Genomic DNA, 24,318 nt, shown 5'->3' with positions numbered 1-24,318 from the left:
ACTCTGTGCGGTGACGCAGGGACCCGTATATTCTTTATATTCTATTACATTATTATTATTATTATTATTTTATACACATCTTGTACCGTTTATATATTGAATACACACACACACACACACACACACACACACACACACACACACACACACACACATACGCGTGCATTACGTTATTATCTTCATTGTAATTACTTCCGGTCTGCCAGTACCGTTTTTTGTATGTGGAGTTGAAATTACAATTTATTAAGGACTGCTTGTTCGCGCATGTGTTTGTGTGAGTGGATGTTTTGATCAATCGCCGTAGTCGTGGTTCCGGGATATTCGGCGGACGCCAAAGCGATAAGAAAAGAAAGACAAAATATTGTTTTTACAGACGACCGGCGACGGAGGGTTGACCTAAAAAGAAATTAATTACGGTTTTATGGAACCAAAAACCCTTGACATTTCTTCGGAAAAAGTATATTCGTTCGCCTACACCCACCCCCCCCCCCTCCCACGACAACAAATAAATATTATCCAGAGAACATAAGTATATAATATTTGTGTATACATCAACGAAGTTTATGTATAAAACCGTTTATTCACGAAAGTTTGTTAATTTTCGGTAGTTCACGCTAAAAAATGCCAATCGTCTACACCACAGGGGAATTTTACCGATAAAGGCCAAAATAGTATTTACGACTTGACGTATAATATAAAATATTGTACAGTTATTCTACAGCATTCCATTACGGCTGCAGGCTTTAGAGTTAATAATTGATTTTTACGTCAGATTATGTATTATTATAATAATTATTATGCGAAAGGTATTCTAGTTGAAAACACGGCAATAGGCAACAAATACAATGCAAAGAGCTAATTAAAAATGTATTTTAATATATTTTCTAGCACGGGATTTGGGAACAATGGTTAAATTTAAATAGTAATTAACCGTACAGTATAAACAGGTTACAGCTATCAGCTATGTGGTTAGTCCGTTTTCATATTAGGTATATATGCCATTATTTCCAATTCCAACAATAGTAATACGACGTATGTAAACTATTAAGTATGCCCACCTACATACAATTTACAATATCTACTGTTTTTTGTGCTATAGATAATACACCTGTAGCATCATCAAATCTTACTCAGAATAAATCTAACTCCTCTTTAATATACACGAACAACTACATAAAACACATTTTTAATATTCGAGCGTTGAATACATTAATTCTGATTAGTGATTATTATGCTTTGAAAGCATGTTATACAAAATAGCCAATCATTGTGACATCAATCGTAGGTGCAAATAGTGAATATTTGGGTGGCTGAAGTCCTACTAATATTGAATGGGATCAAAAAAAAAAATTACTTAATATTTTTGGGGGCTTAGTCCTCCCTTTAGCACCTTTGTAAAAAATTGAAAAAAGAAGTTATTGTTTTATTTTATTACGAACATTTTTATTTTGTTTTGAGTAATATATTGAGTGGTAATATTAGTATCTATACTAAATAAGTAACGGAACGACTATGTATTGACATTTTGACTAAATGAAAAATATTTGTGCTGTTGAATTGAATTTGGCAGCGTGTTTCACTTAAAAAGCATAACTGATGAAAATAAAGGACAGCAAAATTGAAGAGCCAACAGTGTCCAACAAATTATCAAAAATATTCAAAAAATTATTATCTATGTGCAGCAAATTAATAACAAATGTATTTAATATGTTTCATATGTGTCTTTTCTGACTTATGGATGTTATGCTCATTTTAAGAGGGGCTTATAAATATATTATAGGTGAGTATATATTATTTATTAAATATTTTGTTCGTATATATCGTAGTTTTCAGTCTTTTATACAATTTATATACCTATATATAATATCGGCATATAGCATTGTTAGCTCAATACATATATAATATAACCTATGCATATATATACATTTTTATATATTATATATAATATTGCGTACTTGTATAGCAAAATAATAGTTATTTTCTAATTATTAGAAAAACGTACTTTTTTCATACTGTTGTGTACTCTGTGTACATGCTTGAGAAATAACCCTGTATTATTTATATTATTTTTTGTTATGTCTTACACTCACATAATATTTCTATTGCTTTTAAATTTGCAAGCAATATGTACCTCAGTTATAAAAACGAAAATTAAATTCAACTAGTATGCGCATTTGTATCCGACATAATGTCGTAAAGTATAAATAATTCTATAGTGTCTAGTGAGGAAATATCCGCAAAAATAGTATAATAATATTATGTTCATTTGGGATGTAAAATCATTATAATATCATGACTGACCCTTTTTTCCGTACAGATCACAATATAATTTATGCTCGTACTATAAAAATATAAAATACAATACTATGATAATGTATGGTAACATTATATAAGATTACATTATATTATGCTGGTTATTCCGATTTTGCATCCAAAACGAGCGTCGTAGACATTTTTCACGGAGATAATATCTATAGAATTATTTATATACTCTATGATAATAATCGTAAATACTATAGTATGTTATGATGCTATCCTCTTTTAAAAAAAACTTAATTAAAATCTTTAGTGAAATCATGAGTATTTTGTTCTATATACAATGCATATTATACATCTAGTTTAAACACTTTATTTTAATCTATTCGTACACAATGCGTAGTAATAAATTTCAGAATTTCACTATTGGAACACAAATAAAAGCTATCACGAATATATTATTATATACGTACTTAGTAAATTGTACTAATTATAGCGCAGCACTGAGAGACCAAAAAAGTACACGAAGACAACACTACAGCGCCGTTTTGTAATTCCGTCTCTTCTGGCTGTAGCTGAGAAGAACAACGGTAGTTATACGTGGTTTATAGCCAATGCGAACACTCTTTAGACATTTGTAGAATTTAAAGGAATTTCTAGCACTAGTTTTCTTGTTTTGATTTACGACCGGATGTACAATATAATATGCTATTTTAAAATAAGAGCGTTGTGGTATGCGCGAGAAAGTTTTTTCATTGCATATTTTAACCTTTTCGTAATATATATATATATATGTTGTATAGGTTAGGTTGCATGATAATAAAATTTGCTAAAATTAAATTGTTTATTCAATTTATTATGCTGTTTTGAATTTTTGTCAATTGACGTAGGTACCTTTTTTTATTCTAACAGATAACAATAATTAGGTAGGAACAATAAATTTTAATTTATCGGGCTTCATTTTTTGTTAAATATTTATAGAAGTAAATGTTCATAGTTACAATAATTCAAAATTTTATTAAGTACGAAAATCACATTAAAAAACATAATATAAATTATAAATAGGTCGTAGACTCGAAGATATTTTTATGATTCAGCAAAAAATGTTATATTCATTATATCAGTATTTTTTTTAGTTTTATCAGTCAAAAGTAGAAGTTATCGAAGATAATAATATCATTATCATTGTTTTTTTTCATATGTTATTAGCACTTATACTTTGGCTTAAAGATAAAAAGCTCCAAGGTAGCCTGGGCACCGATAAAGTGGCAAAAATATTACTATTTAAATATTTTGAATTATTAATAAAATGGATAAAATATGGAATACAAATTTGAAAAAGTTTTTGAAAATACCATATTATACGATTTGTGGGAGGTTTTTACTTTTTTCATTCTATAATCTTTTAAGCCCGTTTTATGCTATATTATATTATATTATATTATTATATTGAGAGTCATGACACCCCCCCCCCTCCTTCTCATTCCCACCAACACACACTCACACGCACACTTCCGGTATTATATCACACAACACCATCGCCGCATTTATGTATCACCCCATTTTGGTCGTGCAAAAGTTCAAAAGTTAATTTTTCATTAAATCTGCCTCGCGCCCGTCGTCGCTGTATTGTTCGACGTTGTTCCAAGCGTATACATACTATATACACACAAACGGCTGATGAATGAACGAAAAACAGATTTCCCGGGGACTCTACGGCGGCACCACTGGCAACTGTTACACTTAATTTATATATAGATATATATGCATAACATTATGTATTTATGTGTATATATAACGTGCGCGTTAACCACGCGTTCCACCGTTTTGTTTTCGGTGGAATTTTTTTTCCCCCGTCTGCCTAATAATAATAATAATAATAATAATATATTATTTCGGCGCGCCGTTCACCGCACGCGCCTTAGCTTCAGCGGCGGTGGCGGCAAAGTGTAATATTAATTATTAACGTCGGAGCCACACTAAACTATATATGTAATAATAAAAAACGTGTTGAACGGCCTCCACCGGCGTCAGGAGGAAATAATAAAAAACCACGAGAAATTAAAAAGTCGCGAGGGGGTCGGACGGGCGCGCGGCCGAAAAGAATATGGCTCGCGTTTAAAAGAAACACGGCTGCGGCCCTCGTATAATAATATTTTCGGGTGCGACCGCCCGTACTACGACGACAGCGACGACGACGCGTAATTTGAATCGTAATTTATCGTCTGATAATAAAAGTAGTATCATATTATTATTATTATTAAAAAAAAAAAAAAGACAAAAAGAAAACTTATTTTTCGAGAAAAAAAACTATACGGCATGGTGTATACTATACAATATTTCACTCTTTTACAGTCAAATATATTAATGTAAAATTCACATTATTAATTTATATTATTACCACTATTATCGTTATTCCTTGCACCATTGCGCGAGACGTGTCGCGTCGGCCGCCGTTCAAAGGTGAAAATTATTATTAGTACCTATAATGTATACCTATACATTTTATATAAATGCGTATAATATTATAACATCGTGAGGTGTATAGGTACAATCCATTAAGTGCCATTATGCGCGTTGTGCGTTTGTGTCGTTCCCCGAGCGCCGCCGGTCACATCAAAGGAACGGGTGGTAAATCAATTTATTTGTAGGTAAAGAGCACTACGCGCGACCATTAATGCCTTATTATTATTATTATTATTATTATTATAGTCATCATCAAAAGCGCTGCGGTTTTCGACGGACCCCGCGTGGTTTTCTTTTTTTTGGTTTTATTTATTTTGATTTATTATGTTACCACTTACCGCGGATGTGCGCACGGTACACGGACGATGCAATTCACGGCGTTGCAGTCTCCCACACCGTCGTCTACATTTGAGTAGATAATAATATATTAAGCATAATAATGAGAGATAATTTGTCTCGATCGGTAATAAATCATACTACCTATACAATATTATCTTATCTGGTCAACTAGATAATTAAAAAAAAATGTTATCAAATGAATTATTATCTTTACATACGTACATAAATGTGTTATCTTAACTAACTGTTCTAGATAAATAAATGTTAAGTATCTACATTTTTTTGCAAGACATTTAATCCGAAAATCGAGAACTGATACACTGCTGTAGTTTCACTACTTTTTGAGTTTAGGACAACATATGAAACAATAATAATACCGTTGGCGTGGTTTATTAACGTAGTTAATAAGCATGCCGTAGAAGTCGTGTAAAGACTTCTGCGGCATGCTTTTGTACTAACTCAAAACTCTAACTTTCATACTTGGATTTGGAAAACACACGTTTATCGAACAAACACTTAGCATTTCGATAAAATTGTTATCGGCCACGCGCGGCGTTTAAATGTGATTGATGATAAATTAAAAAAAAAATTAAACGTGAATGTTATAAGTTATAACAATTGCTATAATTACATTAACAAAAACAAAAAAAATTCATTATTATTGTTGTCTATAAAAAATGAGAGTCAAAACTATAGCCCCGTTGTTTTTATATTTTATACTACATAATTGTAAGGCTTGACTTTTTAAATTTAGTTAGTATCCTATTTACTATAGACAAAATACTTTGGTGTATTTTCCAATGTCTCTGTTTAAAATATTTGTTTTTATTCTATAAATACCTTTGTTACATTAATATTTAATAGTTTTTACAGTCATGTAACGAAAAAGTATTTCAAAATATGAAAAGTTGTTACTCGCTTGAACCATATTTTAAGTCTTGTAGGGCATAATATAAATAATATAAAGTAAAATTTTTTTTTTATCAACAGCATTTCGAGTTTCATGTGGTTTTGTACAGTTTTGTTGCAGTAAACATTTTTTTTTGTTCTACCTATAAGTTCGTAATAAAAAAAAAAAAAAATAAGAAGACAATCCTGTCAATTCAAACACTGTGCTCTACATTGGTTGTTTAAATATTTAAGAAGTTACTACTTCTACCTGTGTTTGGTTGTTTTCTTTTAGTATGATTAAAATTATTTATAGCTGTTTAACACTCAAAATAATAATAATAAAGTCAGATTTTATTTAATAGCGTTAGGTATGATTTGTATAATTAACAATTATTTCTAAGGAGTCACCAGACAATAGAATAATTTCCAGTTTGTGAGTTTCACAGGCTACTTTAGTATAGTAATATTATTGAGTATTTGTACAGTTTATAAAATAAAAATTAAGCTAGCTTTGTGTTGGTACCAATAGTTTTTATTTTAAAAATATTAAATGTTTACTGTTTAGGTATAATTATTCAAATATAAACGAGGGGTTTTTTTTAAACTAGAAATTATCTATTATTTAGATAACAATTTATATTCTAACCATCTTTCATCTTAAACTAGATAATGTATAAGTTATATTTTTTTGCATTTCTGATCATATAATGACATAAGTCAAAATAGTCGGCTGCAATAAGCACTATTCGCCATAGATAAATTGATTTTCAATATTGTTGCAAGAGTGTACGACATCCGGAACTGCAGTTAAATATGCAAATTTTTATCACATGAAACTTTTCGTTGTCCAGAACACGCCGTAGAATTTATGCACAATTTATTAGGTGAAAAGTCGAAGTGTAGTTCAAGTATTCGAGTGTTGTGTATGAGAAAACCTATTTTTTCAGTATAATATTTAAAATGCATTATAGTTTGGAATATTGCAAAGTATCTCTTAAAGACGATACATTCACATACACATCCACTGCAGAAAAATATGCATAATATTATATAAGTACCTATATCGTGTAATCCATTAGGCATGAATGCAGAATTGCAAAACATCTACGATATTTTCATGATTCGAACTATTGTGAGTTCAAAAATGAAATGAGAATATAGAAGAAAGTAGAATATTACCTATCAGTTATTATGACGCCAATATACAATACCTTCATTTATAAATTATAAGACAGGCAGTGAAATGTAGTTGGAGCTAAATTATGACTTTCCATAGTTATATCCTAATTAGCTCCATCATACTATTACATATTCCGATATTCGTATATATTGTATATTATACAAACGAGACACAATAATGAACGAATTAATTTCATCGTCCGTCACTAGATAATTAATCTATTTCTGATATTTTGCGTACTTATTGCACGTACGTTCACAGTGTTCCACATATAATAATTATTGTAGGTACTATTGACAAAACGCTCCTCAAATTCCGACACGCAAAATATTTCCCGAGAGGCCGACGTGTGGCCAAAGTCATTCGTGTCGTGTACGTTTTTCCTTGGAGTATTGAAAATTTTTCGACTTGTTGTCACTCATTACTTGTCATTCATAGGCCAAAACCCATAAGATCATTTTTAATATAATTGGTAGCGTGGAATAGAAAATATACAATAAACGTAAGATGAAAATTTCAGTAGATATATATTTTTAAATTGTTGTCAAAAGTTTATGTAGAGAAACTATGAAGTTTAAAAACTAGATATGTTTATTCAGATAAAACATAACATAATTAGGTAGGGAAAATTGTATAATTTAAGATTATTTTTTTCAAATACGTTTTGACTATTGTCCAGACAATGGTGGTAAATGTTTTAAGGAGCACAGCATAGGCAATTTAATCTAAGCGTATGTACATAGTAACTACTATATTACTAGCATTATGATAATCACTATTCACTGAATGGTACCATTTTTTAATGCTTGTTTTGTATATTATACACCTTGCGTGTATTTGAAAATTAAATTTATGTATATAACAAATAACGATGGAATTGTTGTCATTTGTCTTACCCTTAATTATTGGTTTTCAATTGTTATTTGGTGTAAATGGTCCATAATAAACCTTTATACACTTCTATTCTTGAAAAAATTGTTTTTGTTTGTCGATGATTCTGCAGTAAATATGCTTGATTTGTTTATTTTAATTTTTAATATACCAGTCCACCATATTTATTGATTTTAATTTGATAAAATTAAAATGTTCCATCTCTGTTACAATAAAGAAGTAACACTTACACTTAGTTTGATTGTAATCAACTTACTAGTATCACAGCACAGGGAAACAGTGACTATCTTATACATATTATTATTGAAATAAATTTAAAAAAATTCAAGAATAACTAAAACATCTTTTATATGGTGTAAAAATAAGAAATCCATTAATACATATTATAGACTAAATTATATAAATTGTTTTATCGTATTTATTTTTCTCATTAAATTCTATTTAATATATGATATGACATATTATTCGTTTTCCTTAATTTGTTACTAATATGTGTAATTTAGTAAAATTGAAATACTTTACTATATTTTAAAACCATTTTGTTAATCTATTTTTAAAAGATAAAATATAATTTTATCGGTGTCATTAATATTGTACCAGTGTACCACATTATAAAATAATAATAAGAATAATAATATTCTGTCAAACTACTATCATAATAGTAATCACTTCTAAGTTCTAGCTATCATAAACGGAAACTAAAACTACATTCAACAAATCGATTTTCATTGTTTCTTCAATATTGCTACTTACTTTACTAATCGTGATAATATATTTTATTATGATAAAATGATACTTAATACTAATGATACTGTAATTATGTATTTTTTTTTTTTAAGCCAATAATATACCTTAAATAACTGTCCCAACTTTTTTTCACTAATAGTCTAATGTCTACTCTGTCATCATTGATCGTTATAATAACTACAATATAACATTAACATTTTAAATAGCATAAGAACTAGTTTTAAAAAACCATAATAGCTAGCAATTTTGATAACTCAAGATAAATCAATGAAATGTTTGTTGCCTTTTTTTGTAGCAGTATTAAATTCATACGATATAAAATATTAAAATAATAATCTGCTGTCAAATTAATAAATTATTAAAATAGTTATCTCTTCTCAGAAGTTATCTACAACGGAAACGAAACGAAAACTACATAAGAAAAAAAATCGATTTTCATTATTTCTTCGTGATAAAATAATTGCCACATTAATAATCGCGATAACATTTATAATATACTTTTATTGGCTTAAGACTGATATTTGGGAACATTTCCGTTGTGTGCGAAGATAGAAGACAGTCCGCCGCGCGCTGGTTATATTATTATTGTTTCGCTTCGACCGGCGCACGGGCAGTACGAACGAAACATAATAATAAAGTCGTCTCGTCACTCATCAATATATAAATATTAGGTACCTATGTATTATTTTAAAATATATATTCTTTAAATATTTCTTCTAAATTAAATTCGTTCTCGTAAGTTATTCTGTCTCGTACAAATTAATTATCAAAGTCCTACCTAACCTAACCTGATATTGACAATCGTCGTTACAATTTTTTTCACACTGACAGCAATGGAAGTCAAAACCGAAATCGCCGGGTCGGACTATACCCACGCCACCGGTGCATCCAAGGCCGGTTCGGCATATATGGTGCAGCGGAAATATTCCTACGACATTGGTAACGGTAACAGAAGCAACAACGGTCGCAGTTACAACCACATAGGTAAGGGCTCCAACAACAACAACAACAACAACAACAACGTCGTTGACATACTCGACTTGGCCGTGCCGCAGTCCAAGGTCAGGCCAATCGACCGGCTGTTGGACAGATACGACTGGTCGTCTGTGTCGATGATGCCACTGCTGCAGAACTCCGATCGTCCGCAGAGGACGCAGGACGACCAACCGCTGTCTCTACCAGGCCGATCAGCGCCGTCACCGCCAATTCGACCACAGGCTCCAAGACGACCACTGCCGCCGCGCCCACCACCAACGCGACCACCGAAAAAATGTGCCTTGGAATTTTCCGACCTCGAGCTACCTGTAGTCAGGAAGTCTCCATGGAAACGCACACGTGAGTTGGTGAGCAGTTTCTTCGTACGCGCCGCCGCCGCTGTACATAAGGTGAATTGCTGTTGGTCACGCTAATGAGATAAAATCGGTAAGACCCTGTCCAATTATTGTTATAATCGTTTTTTTATTATTATTTAACGGCCCCTTCCTAAAACAATTTGTATTTCCTGCAGTCGTTCAAAAAAAAAAAATTGTAATTTTTAGTTTTAAAGTATGCGTCAGGGTATCTATTAAGCTTGGGAGTGGAGTGAGAAACTTATAGGCTTGTACAACTCAAAATATTTATGTATATATTATAAGTTTATGTAATTTTTTAATTAATAATAATAGTCGACGGATAACTAGAATTCAACAAAAATATTATTAATATACACGCGGTTTGTGTACAAATTAAAAATAAATTATAGGTACATTAATGGTTTTATTATTTTTACTCAATAAATCTATATCATTTTGTTTGTGTTCGCCCCGTGCGACAGTATATTTTTATAATTCATAAATTCCCATTGAACGCATCAAATCTCACGCACAAATCTCATCGGACTTGTATTACCTACATGATAAGATAATACAGGTGTAGTATTATGTTATATGACTTGCAAGCATACTGTTGGCATACTGAATGTTTCAATCGAATTTCGCGGTTGTCCGGTATACTCTGTATATTCAATCCACGTGCAATATACAGAGTGGGCTGCAGTGTTATCTACACGTCCTATAGCCTCATAACTCATATCATTATTATAGAGCCTTTGAAAAAAAACCTCCACAGTTACCGCTCTGCATATTTAGACTCGGCGTGTATACTCGACTATAGCTGAGTCAAGTCTCCGACTGCGCGCAGTGCGTCATCCGCCATGATAATTCAGTTCGTAAGATTCTTAAATACTCCATCTCCGCTTCATTCTGTTCCATATAGCCACTTAGTTTATCGGTTTTCATCGTTTGTTTCAACCGTGTTACCAATTTTTTATTTTAAACATTTTTATTTAAAATTCTACATCATAATATTATTATTATCTCCCGAATGGTTCCGAGTATTATTTTTTCAAAGCTTTGCGTATGATTAAATATAATGTTTAATAATAAAGCAGAAGTAGAATATTATTCAATGTCTTATATAAATTGTATTATGTATTATTATCATCATTAAATTAACTTTTATGACAAAATGTTTTATACATTTTATCATCAAAACTATTATATTGTGTATTATTATTATTATTATATGGACTTGACTACTTCAAAATGTTTTATACAATAATTTTTTTGAACTTATTTGCATACCTATTATTAAGTATACACATTTATATAGTATAAATAAATATATATGTATTTTAACATTACAAGAATTAAATTACGTCTTTTTAATTTTTATGTATCAAAGATTGAGTAACATCATTGATTTTATAAAATAATAAAATCAATGGTAACATACATTTAAACTAAAACCATAAAATATGCTAAGTGATTTTGTATCAAGAATTCTCTTAATTTACTACTGTACGTATCAAGGTTATTTAAATAAAAACTAGAAGCTAGTAGCAACGATTAACGATCAATGTAAAAAAAATATATTTTTATTAAAGAATCAATACACTAAATATGCATTTGTATTTAATCGAAATACGTATTAGCAATTAGTACAATAATTACAAACAAGATAAGAAAAAGCGAACGACACGAACATAATGATACATCAACCTTTTTTTTTTTATTTCCATACAGCGAATTTTAAGTTTGAAATAATTAATAAATTAAATATAGCTATACTGATAAAATATAACCTAAATCAAATTCAATAACATCTACAAATACTAAATTTGGTCGATTTCAATAAATTAATCATGACAAATACTGACTGTTGTCAGTAAATTAAATATTTAGTCGGCTATATTATATTATTAATATTAAATTCTGCGATATACGTAATAATGTTGGATGAAGGTTTAATTAATTCGATGTTATTGCAATATTATATTACCGTTGATAAGTATCATCGTAGAACAAATTATTATAATTCTATGGTATCATGCTATTCTTAATTAATACAATCCATACTTCGCTACCAGCCAACCGGTAACTGCTACCTACCTGTTTACGATATATTTTACCATAGGAAATGGTTATGTAAAAAAATAATATTGATACAGGATAAAATATATTAATATAGTATACCAATGAAAACGATTTAAGTATATTGTATATTATAATATTTTATATTTATATTTATGCAATATGTGTACACATTATTTTGTTTCTTCTAATCGCTTTTAACACTAGTTATTAGTGATCTATAAATTAAAGCGACTTTAAAAAATGAAACAATGAATAATTAAAAGTATATAATAATAAATCAATTTCAGTGGCATTATATACTTATATATTTTAATTTTTATCATCACATCGTGCTTCATGGAACTGTATGTAGCGAGTAGTCACAATTTCAAATTCTACTATATTATGGTAGTACTGAAAATATTCATAAGTATCTTAATCCTTAAATATCCTTAATTGTATTATTAGATCAATAAAAACATTGGTGAGTTGGTATCTATCACTGCAACGATAGCAACAAGAGTCGTGACTGACTGAGTGACAACTGTATTATTATTTGAATAATTATGTATTTTATACACGTATAGAAAGTTATTCTTAAATATAAATATGGAAACTTGAAACAAAAAGTGTTCCGGGTAAATTACGTGCGATACATCATGCATTAGGGATTTTGCAAGGGTCAGAATGTGGTGGTGGGAGTTCAAAAGAAACCGAAAGGGTTAAAACTTAAAAACAAATATGAAGAAACAGTGTTTTTTTAATTAGTTTACAAACGTGACCATACAGTTAGTGGTCATAGCCATCCAACAACATACTACAATACACACACACATATACACAGATTCGTGTGGAAACACGTTTCCGGTGCTGTAATGCCGTCGACAATTGGAACCGGAAAGCGGTCAAAAGGTTTTTTTTTTTTTTAATCGATTTGAAGAACATAATAATTGTTATAACTATTGTCGTTGTTGGGTAGTCCGTGTAATTTCGGCGTGTCTCAGGTGTTGGGACGGTAAGCCCTACCGATTACGCTCCTACAAAACGCCACTGGGTCCTTCCTCGACCGGCGACCGACCCTCGTTACTACCTCACCACGTCCACGTAGCACGCACAAAAGTCTTTCTAATCGATAAAACAACGAGCACTTCCACGCACACACACTCACACCTACACAGGCCTCCGCTGTTTGGTTAGCTATATATTCCTATACCGGTCCCCGCGTGGACCACCCCACCGATGGTTTGATATAATATATGTATAACGCGTTTTTAGTATAGTCGTGCCACACACGGACGCGTCGTATATTGTTTCGTCGTTTGCGGCTCATTTTTTTCCTTTCTATTTTCTATAATATTTTTCTTTGTTTTTCGTTTTTGCGTCTACCCGGATAAACTATATTATTATATTATATTATTATGTTGTCTGTACGCCGCGCGAACGAACGATAATATAATACGATCCTTTGTAGGACAGCCGTGGCCCTACCTTAAAAAACCGTTTTTTTTTTTTGTACCCTTTTTCAAATATTTGTTTAACGACGAGGGGGGACGCCCGTCATTCGCTTGCACATCTAGAGGGGATGGGAGGTCAAAACGACGGATATCTCACCGGCATCCGTATTCTCTATCAATTGACGGTTGCGGACACCGTGCAGTTAGGTTTCGATAAAAAATTAACAAGATCGATAAGTTCCAGAAATATAGGGTGGCCATTGTATCATGTTTAATAATATTGTTGATCATAAAGTATGGTTAAATCGATGATAATACATGCAGGTATACGACGTACAAATTATGATTTATGATTATTATTATGGTTTGGGACTGATTACTTGGTTTCACAATACATCTTAGGTATATGTAGGTATATGTATGTATACCAAAATATCTATAGGGTTATGTATTTATTTTATTAATTCATATTTAAAACGTGTCGGTCCATTGTTATTATAAAGGCCACGAGTTTAATTATTTTACTCAATGATGCAATTATGTTCAGCATTTGTATACTATAATGGTACAAACTACAAATACATGTTTGGTGTATACCTGCACAAAACGAATTAAATATACTATGTATACACTTTTACGTACTTTTCAACCGGAAAATTAAATAAGAAGATGACATGAAAATGGCCCTTCGTGATTATTGTGAGTACATAAGTTTGCATGTAAAATAGCATAACTAACTGCTCGTTATGAGTTTGATTATTATTTTTGTTTTTCAATCACGCGATATGCGATATTATATTTAAATAATCTCATGATAATTAAATACAAATATAAGCTGTACAGCGCGTACTTTACTTTTATAATAACTCCGTATTATTATCTGTTTGGGATTATCGCTAAATGAATATGTATGTTATTTATTAATATTTACATGTTAGACCTTTTGATAAGGATGATTTGTGATGGTTAAATATTATTAAGTTGGGTGTAATTAAATTATATTTACAATTTTAGTACACGAATAATCTACATGAATGGAAAAACAATTTATATATATATTATACAATAATTACACAATTAAATACAATGATAGTTAATACGACAAGAAATATTCAAGTTAGTGGTGACGCTGTGTCAAAAAAGCCAATTTCACCAGTATAATAAGTAGAACATATAATATTGAGTAAAAAAAAAAAAAAATGTAAGTATGCTATAGAGTTAAGAGTTTCACCCTTGAAATTGATTAATGATTGGGAAATTGATTGCACTAATTGGTTGTATATTTGGATATTACGAAGAACTAGGTAGTTAAATATTTTAAATTTTTAGAACACCTCAATTATTAATAGTTCCAGCCAATATAAGCTGGTTAGTAAGAAGTGAAATAGCCATGTGTTAGCGGTTGGGTAAGAAATTTAAGTTATCTAACAAATTTAAAATGCGTCATTGTACATTATGATACAAGTTGACTCAAATTACTCTTGGTAGTTGGTATGGTTATAGCATTCCACAGTGAGACACACAACCACATACAAACGTACATAATGTACTTTAACTTTATGTGATTTAGATTCAGACACATCACAAATATTGTTTCTTACTGATTTAAATAAAATTCTCATATTTTTAGAGTTCTTAATATCTTATATAAAATTGTATTTAAATTTTAAACTCATTGTCTAGTGTTAAGATGTAATTCGAAAAAAAGAATACTCTATTTATAAAACCATAAGTATCGCCAATGGTCTTTAATTTGTTCTTAGTTACTAGTTTACAGCCAAATATATAATAGCATACATTTATACGAGAATAAGTCAGATGCCCAATATATGCGGGAACGCTGCACGGTACCTATGAATATTAATCATAAAAGTTGAAAACTTGTCTGAATCAGGCATTCAGCATAAAGTAAACCACTCTACAAATTGATTTAAATCACTCTAGGGTTTGAGACAATCGTATAAAGAATGTATTCACAAAAATAATTACACGTCATCAGCAATGCATTTAAATACAATAGTTAAATACGTTCCTACTAATATAAAATCTCGTGTCCCGCGTGCGTGTATTTGACTAATAATACTTACCAAAAATGTTTTCCCAGAGAATGATTAATACCAAGTTATCATAATTGGACTCGTTCACGATTTGCACACCATGAACATATTAATATATTATTATTATTGTAAGAGGGTGAAACGATAACGTTTTAAAGGGGTTTATTGTATAATTGCTAACATAAATTTGGCTGGCACGACTTGACATACGACGTATATATATATATATGTACTGAATATAGAACATGGATATTATAAAAAATTTAAATAAAACTATGCTATATTATGGGCGTAATATAATTAATATGGCACTACTGGCACCTTCCTTGATGAACAATTTGGTGGCTATATACCTAATAATTTCTATAAACGAGCGTCTTAACGTATATACTATAGGTATACGCGTAGTTTTAATCCATTTTCTTCGTGAAAGTTATTTGTTATGGTGATTGGTGAACATATTATAAAGGGTTTAAATGTATTATATTAAAGTTATTACGTATGATTAAGTTATCGCAATAAATAATTTCAAAATGTACACACTTATAATTTATAATCTGCAAAATAAGCCAGTAAAGAGGATTAGTATATTTTGTTCTTGTTATGAAATAAATTGATTATTTAATTAATTTTTGTATGGAAGTTATTGCTTTCAAAATTAAATTGTTTTCTTTCTACTCTAAATATTATCTATGTGCTTTTAATATAATATATCAGCACTAGAGAACATTTAAATCAATGAAAACCAATTCTATTAAAGTCCCTAGAATTAATATTTCCAGAAGTCCGATAAAATTACCAAATTTGTAAAAAAAAACATTCACTATACTATTGATCACCGCTGGTTTAAAATTTGCATTGAAAAATTAGTATGCAAGTATTATTATGATTAAAACTTATTTTATTTATAAACATATGACCACACGGCGTTATGTATAGTCAATTTGGGTACACCATTGTCGTGGGTTTGTTTTCCAGTAGGTAACTGATAAAAATATTTTATAACATGCAATTTATTATTTTGTCAATGTGTTTCAATAATACAGTAATTGTGATGATGACAATGCATTGTAGCTATTCAGGTACAACTCAAGTAGGTACACACATACAAGTTGAATTGATTGTTTAGCTGTAACATAATAACAAATAGGTATATATCAATGTAATATAATATAATAACAGTACAATAATATTTGATGTATTAAATGATTTAAATACCTACCTGAAAAAGATCAAATGTCTGTTTTTATTTTCATAGATTAAAAACATTTTTTATTTTTTTTTAAATGGTCAACTTTTATGAAAGACCATATTATAATAATATTTGACTGGTGCGTTATTTGTCTCGAAAATGTATACGTATTTAATGGAATAGGTTTAGCGAACAATTATTTCTCTCCCACTACATAGCACAGCTGCACGTGTGACGCACAGTAATATATATTTTATCAGTATGATATATTTTAATATGATTGTCGCATTATTCATAAAACATTTGCCGGTTTTGACGTATAGTATAATTTTATTTCCTGGAAATGGATAGCACAATGATAGCGTTTATATATTGTCCTTTATGAAAAACTACCGACGAGCCGGATCATTATTACACAGAGACTAGAGAGATATTGTGATAGACTTATGTAGCTAATTTTTTTTTGTCCATAAAGACGAAGAGAATTTTTTATTTTTATGTATGGTTTATACACGAAGGATATTAAATATATTTTTAAAATTTCTTCGCGTTTCTAAACCTCATAAATAATAATAAAACCACAGAGTTTTTTTTTTTTTTTTATTCGCAGCATAGCTCACGGTTTGTGCGAGAATCCGTTAGTTATCGTATATTATACGATAACTCATTAAACGTTGAATATAAATCGAATATTTTGATCTATTATTATTTATATTGCGTTCGGGTTTACGCAATGCGTCCGACTAGTTCTCGTTCGCGGTTTATTTGTGCGAATATACTACCAGACGAATCATGCGCAAACCTCTATACGCATTACTGCGCCATTACCTACCTAATATCGCAATCATTGCCGCAGTTGGTACGTGAGCTATAATAAAATAATACCTTTTATCAAGAAAAAAGAGTTTTTTATTTTGTCCCAGTTATTGTATTGAAGTACCTAGTATCAATGGACACCAACTCCTTTAAAGTAGTCTTGTCTTTGTAACTCTATTAAATGTATTACTTATTATATTGACTGTACAATGATTGTAAGTATTCTTAAAAAAAGAGGTTGTGATACAAGTTGAAAAAAATAGTCTGACAGCACACAAATCGCTACATGTTTTTTTTCAACGTATTATAGTGGTGTATTCGCGTATTTGTTGTATCTATTACGCTAAAGTCTAAGATTATTTTATTACGCAGTATTATCATAAGACTATGTAAAATGTCTATTTTCATGTATGTAGATAGATAGTGTTAAAATATTTTGAACATTGATTGAATTTAGTGATGAATAACCATGTATTAAAATATAAATAAATAACAAAGTAATATAATTTTAAGAACTTTAAATGTGGTTAAAAAATATTGATGATTTGTGTATTTTTTTATAATTTTAATTAGAATAGAATAATGTACAGTTAGTGTGTACTATATATCAGGTGTTGAAAAAAAATGTGTTCATACTTAGTATAACAGCAAGACTGAAAGGAAATCTGGTATTGAGCTTTCAAACCTGAATCAATAAATATTTAATTAATTCATTGAAAAAAAATCAAGCATTAATGCTTATTGCTTACTGAGTAATAATTTTTTTCTGGAGCATAAATATGAAGTTTTATTTTTCATTCAGTTGCTCATTATTCTAATACCAAAAAATGTATTCAAATTACCTCCACAAAGTATATAGGTACAATATAGATAATACCAATAGGCAATAATACTAGCTTTTAGAATATCTGCTCTTTCTACTAAAAAAATAAATAAGAACAGGGAAACTGACAAAAATGTATAATGTAATATAAATATATAACTTGTTTTAAAAATTTAGAAGTAGAAACCTAATAATAAAATAATTAAGTACTAAACACCAAGACAATTATAGTAGAAATGACACTTTGTAATTAATAAAATAATTACAGTATAAAGATTATCTTCTGATTATTATAATAATAAGTTCAATCTTCAGAAAAACGTCTTATTCGGTCTATTTCAATATTAATTGGATATCATTTAATAATCATAGGGTTTTTTTTGTATAGAAGTATTGAATATTTGTCTATATTCTACGACGGCTGGAGCATTATAGATACAACGTATTGAATGAGATAATATAATACGAGTGAATAACGTTCGTTTATAAAATATTTTGATGGGTCTATATATTCTTTTGGATAAGTATATTATGCCACTTCAACAATCAACATGCATAATTGTCAAACTAATATTATATTATTCAATCACTACTGTTTTGCTCAAAATCTAAAACTCGCGTGCTTCTTTACTTCAACTTCAGTGTACACTATAATATTATTCTTAGCTCGCTCTCCGATATTATGAAAACACAATATCGGTTAATTTACAAAGTGAATATTTTGCCGCGTTACAGCCAAAGCCGCTTCTCTTATTGTTACACTCGAAACTTAGTTCAAAATATAAATAATAACATTCATTATTCTTTATTACGCGCGTATTGTTCTAACAAAGTGCGCGTAGCATATTATATTAAATTTCAATTTTAATATTCCGACAAACTTCAATCACGTGCGCCACTTTAAAATTACTTTTCAAAAATTATTCGTTCGATATTAATTTTAAAAACTGTTTAACGTAAAAAACGTACAATGTTTATATTACTCTGAACAAATAACAATGATATCGTTATTTCGGCGTCAGAACAAATGAAACACGGCTAAACAAAATATAATAAAAACGAATATCTGTTGAAAGTTTATAATATTGTTGTTGTTGGCGCATTTCATTAAAAATACGAAGTAATTACGAAGCAATTGTAAATTATTTGTTTATAAAAGCAGACGAACATTATAATAATGATGGTAATAATAATATTAATGTCACTGCAAATATTCGCGAATAAAAACGTTCTATGACCATTGATCGAAATCGTCTTTTAATATAATAATAATAATAGCGTTTTGCAGTCCATCGCACTGTTCGTGGATAAAAGGCAATATTGCACTGTATATATTATTATTATTATTATTATAGTCGCATGCGGAGACCTTTGAGTAATACAAAAAACCTTATTACCGATCTACAGCGGTAGTGGTATATTATAAAGGCATAGTGTGGTGGCGTGTACCACCAGCGATTTCAATTTATACGGATCTTAAAATATATAAATATATATAGTATAAAATAAAAACCAATACCCGACGTACACGGAGTTTCTTTTGTACTCTACGCGTGGTTATTGACACGGAAAAAAAATGTTAAATTCGTATTGAAAAGAACCCACGTGTACCTACTAGAAATATAATATTTTGAAAAAAAAACTCTTTATAAAATTGTGATTCTGTGTTGTTGTATAGCCTGGTTGTTCAGGTATTAAAAAAGAAACAGACGGCTTCGCCGCAATTTTATTCCATAATATTTAATAAACTCCCCAGTGAATTCTCGGACGAAATAATATAATAATATATTTCGCGTTCGCTCTTACTGTAGGTAAACATAATATTATAGTGATTTTAATTCACCCATGGAATTTGTTTCTTAAATATTTTCCTTTGCTTGTACACGAGCTCTCTTTGCCTTTGCACGACCTAGACGGCCGGCAAGTGAACAGTGTACAAGTTTTTATTTATACGTCATGATTTAATATAAACATACAATTTTAAATGACGATAAAAAAGCGACATATTATCCATTCCTTCCGATTTTCAAGTATTTACGTATATATATTTACCATTTCAATTCTAGCACTGCACCAAGTGCGCCATAGTTTAATGTGTACGTAAAAAACAGTAAGGCTTTTGCCTTCTTGTTTGTGTATAGGTGCAGATGGTACAGTATACAGTACACGCTATGTGTACGCGCAATTCAAATGTATTTTTAAACTATAATGACAGCTAAATACTTCATGACGAGTAATTTTATTTGTAGTATCGGTCAAAAAGATACCTGCAGTAAGTTGTATTTGCCTAGAACAGTTATAGTTATAGTCGTAGTTGTAGTTCGGACTCGGAGATCTTATAACAAAAGTTGGAAATTTAATTTACCTATGTTTAGACGGGTATTTATATTGAATTACAGCAACACGCGCGTGTTTCGTTTATACTGTATAGTATATATGTTCTCAACTAGAATGTTTTTTTCTCTAATAATAAACTTTTTCCTCTAGTAATTCAATTGACAGTTTTAACATTTATGTTGGCGAAACTTGTGAGAATAATAAACACTGTCTCGAGCGTCCAAGTAAAACAAAAAAGTAGAAAGTGTCAACTGCGATATACCAATAGGTCAATGTAATAGGAAGTTTTGTCGAGAAAGGCCCTGCAAACGTCAGAACGATGGTGGCGCGCGGGTGTCTGATAAGTGTCTGGATCGTAAAATTGAACGACGTTAATGTGACATTCGACTCGGTCGTCGAGTGCCACATTGAAACCCTTTGTTCGAAAACGAGATCGAAATATAATACGCGAATGTTAGTGCAGAGCAATCATATTTTATAAGGCCTACGTCATGCGTTATTCCCATATGTGAAGTGAGCGCCAACCTGATTTCAGCAGTAAAAGGTATACAGAATACCGGTTACCGAAATACAAATAAAAATATTGGTAATTGTCTTAAAGGGTGGATGCCATACAAGTACCTCCTCGTAATAAATAGTTATTGTTTTTATCCGCGTGGTACATGGGAACGTACCGTGACCACATTCAAGAAATATAGTTAAACCCGTTTTGCGTTCAACACACTTTAGAATTCTGCCTTTTGTTAATTAACGAACTCATTAAAATATATCTGCAATAAAAAAAACCGTTAAGTAACATGGTATTAAAATGCAAATCATTTTTTTTTTTACATAAGTAAGTACTTTGATACCTACGTTACTGTTCTAGTGATGATTTATTTGAAAAATGTATTATTATTATCAATATTAACGAAACTCAAAATTGTATAGGTTAAGATAATCATGTTTTTAAGTATTAAAAATATGAGGAACTATTTCAGAGTTCTGACAGTATTTGCTTTAAACAAATAGGATAGAGCTAATAGTCGATTATACTGAAACATTATTTTTCTTTATCATAAAAATGTAAAAATATTTTTGCTGTTGCCCGGTTCAGTGCGCGGGGGTGATGATATTTGATTTTTAGTATTTACTCGAAACACAAAAAATCCAATGCGTGTGATCTGCCGCCTTAAATGTATTATTTCGGTATCATTTTTGGTTTCGTTTGTTCTGTGGTTGCAGCTGTTCGACTGTATACCGTGGTGACGCTGTCCGTGTAACCACTCTTCGTTTTGTACCTTTTGATTACGTTCCGTCTGTTTTTTTGCCGGTCGTTTATCAAATCGTAACGGGTAGTATAATATTATACACTATAAATTACCAATGTGTATGACGCGTATATATACGCACCACGTGCACACATCACGTGACGTACGGGTGAAATTGAATTCCACAAAACATTATAATGTAGTTGCGAATAACACTACGCGTGAGTATTATACACCTATAATAATATGCTTTTCCGCACACGTGAAATAATAATAAAAATTGCACATCCAATGTCTGTTGTAAGTATCCAGCTGTAGCAGGTTTCAGTCCAGAATCCAACTAATAATTCGTTTAAAATTTAAAAGCAGAACTCGTATTATTTTGTTTGTATGTACTTACTCTAAAGAACTCGCAGAGTCTTATAATTTGACAAATTTGATGATTTCTTGAATTATAACATCAAAATATATAATATTAAACCTAACAATGACGTATTACGTGTAGTGATAAACTCTAGAATTGAAAAGAGAAATAAAAATATATATGTATGTATTATTAAATTATGTTGTTGTTGTTGTTGTTGTTGTTGTTGTTGTTGTTTATTACTTGGTCGAGAGCATGAAAGGGACGCTATATAGTTAATTAAACAAAAATAATCCGATCTGGCTTTCGTGACTTTTTAAGTAGGTACATTTGTGTGTGTGTGATTAGTTTGTGAGTAAATAGCGCACACGCGCACCACGCTATCCCACATATTATACGAATACAAACTTAAAGCCAGATTTAGGACTTTGGAAGACATTTTGTTAGAGCGAATAGACAAGGGGAATTTCTACCACTGGCTTGGTTCCATCGACGAAGGAGTTTGAGGGCTATAACGACCAAGCCAAGTTCTAGATAATCGCGATAAACGTGTCTCCAGAGAAATAATTACATGGGGAGTGGATGGTCGTCATTAAAATGCAATGACTTAAAGCCTCGGTGGATACCTTATACACATACTCGAGCAATAATTATATGCACTTCATTAATCCTTAGGTCCGAGTCGTCCGCGAAGAAGTCATCGCATAGTCTCTACTGAACTAGTAACCTCAACTGATTATATTTTTTAGTTTATCATGTTATGAAGGTTACCGCACACTTTGATCATCGTCGTTCATGAAATAAAATTCCTAAATTATTATTATTTAGAATTTTTTAAACGTCTAATAATATAATATTTTCTGTAAAGACGAAATGCAGATTGTAAAATGTATGAACGAACATTATAACAATTCATTTTTAAAGCCATCTAGATTAACACATTTTAAATTTACTAAAAAAAAATATCATGACTTAAAGCATAATACCGATTTAAAATTTAAATAAACATTAATTTGAATTTTACCAGATTACAGTGTAACTATTATAATTTAAAAAATTTAAAAGTAACGAATCAAAACGTATGAAGCCTTAAAATCATAATTTGAATTTAAAATTCAAACCAAAACACATTTTAAATCTTAACATATGCCTTTATAAATAGACCACTAGACCAGACTATACAAAATTATTCAATATATTATCAGCAACACTGTTATGTAACGCAATCTATACCATACAAATGTCATATTTTTTCTTGTCTTATTAAATCGGTCATTAAAATGACATAATATGCTTATAATGGATGATACATGCGAGTAAAGGGTATATAAAACGGGACATACCATTATGTCCTCTGCAGTGAAGAGCTCAGATTACTAACGAATTAGTGAGGATTAAACGTTAAACGAGTTTTAAGGAGGTTAGCCCTACTTGTGTATTATTCTTGTACCAAGTAATAACAGGTCCACATAAATGATAAATCATAATTAAATATAATATTAATGTTTATGAAGAATCCTAGTCCACACGAGATTATTAATTTCTGAAGAATCGTGTGTAAATTTGGCTTTGGATATTGTGTTGAAATGCAGCTCACTATTATTAGAATTAGTATGAAAAAAAAATAATATCCCTAGGTCATACTTGACGATCCCGTAGAACATCGAGTCACTTGCCCACGAGATTTCATCACGACGAATGAGTGATTCCTTCTGTAATAGCACAATAATTAAGTCAAAAAACCAAAACATAAAATTAATGATAGGTTAATAACTGGGACCATTAATCTGCCGACACTGCTATCTAATTTCATTAAAGGATACTCCTACGAGCTTTTACGGTAATATTTTATGACGGTTGTCG

At 30.4% G+C, this 24,318-nt stretch overlaps 1 protein-coding gene across 2 annotated transcripts; it reads left to right on the top strand.

Moving 5' to 3' along the window:
- The first annotated feature begins 9,282 nt into the window (after positions 1-9,282).
- Positions 9,283-11,159, top strand: LOC111035665 (ras guanine nucleotide exchange factor P-like). 2 transcript variants are annotated; one of them, XM_022317362.1, is made up of 2 exons: positions 9,283-9,441; positions 9,602-11,159. In XM_022317362.1, exon 2 carries the CDS (start codon positions 9,604-9,606, stop codon positions 10,177-10,179), a length of 576 nt encoding a protein of 191 aa, XP_022173054.1. In that variant the 5' UTR covers positions 9,283-9,441; positions 9,602-9,603; the 3' UTR covers positions 10,180-11,159. The 2 variants fall into 2 exon arrangements, with proteins under 2 accessions (XP_022173054.1, XP_022173055.1); XM_022317363.1 differs by having other exon boundaries at positions 9,283-9,505.
- Positions 11,160-24,318: the final 13,159 nt, after the last annotated feature.

The sequence above is a fragment of the Myzus persicae genome, unplaced genomic scaffold (genome assembly GCF_001856785.1).
Source record: "Myzus persicae strain clone G006 unplaced genomic scaffold, MPER_G0061.0, whole genome shotgun sequence".
Taxonomy (NCBI): domain Eukaryota; kingdom Metazoa; phylum Arthropoda; class Insecta; order Hemiptera; family Aphididae; genus Myzus; species Myzus persicae.
Note: the sequence above shows the minus strand (reverse complement) of the source record. Positions and strands in the feature narration are given on the sequence as shown.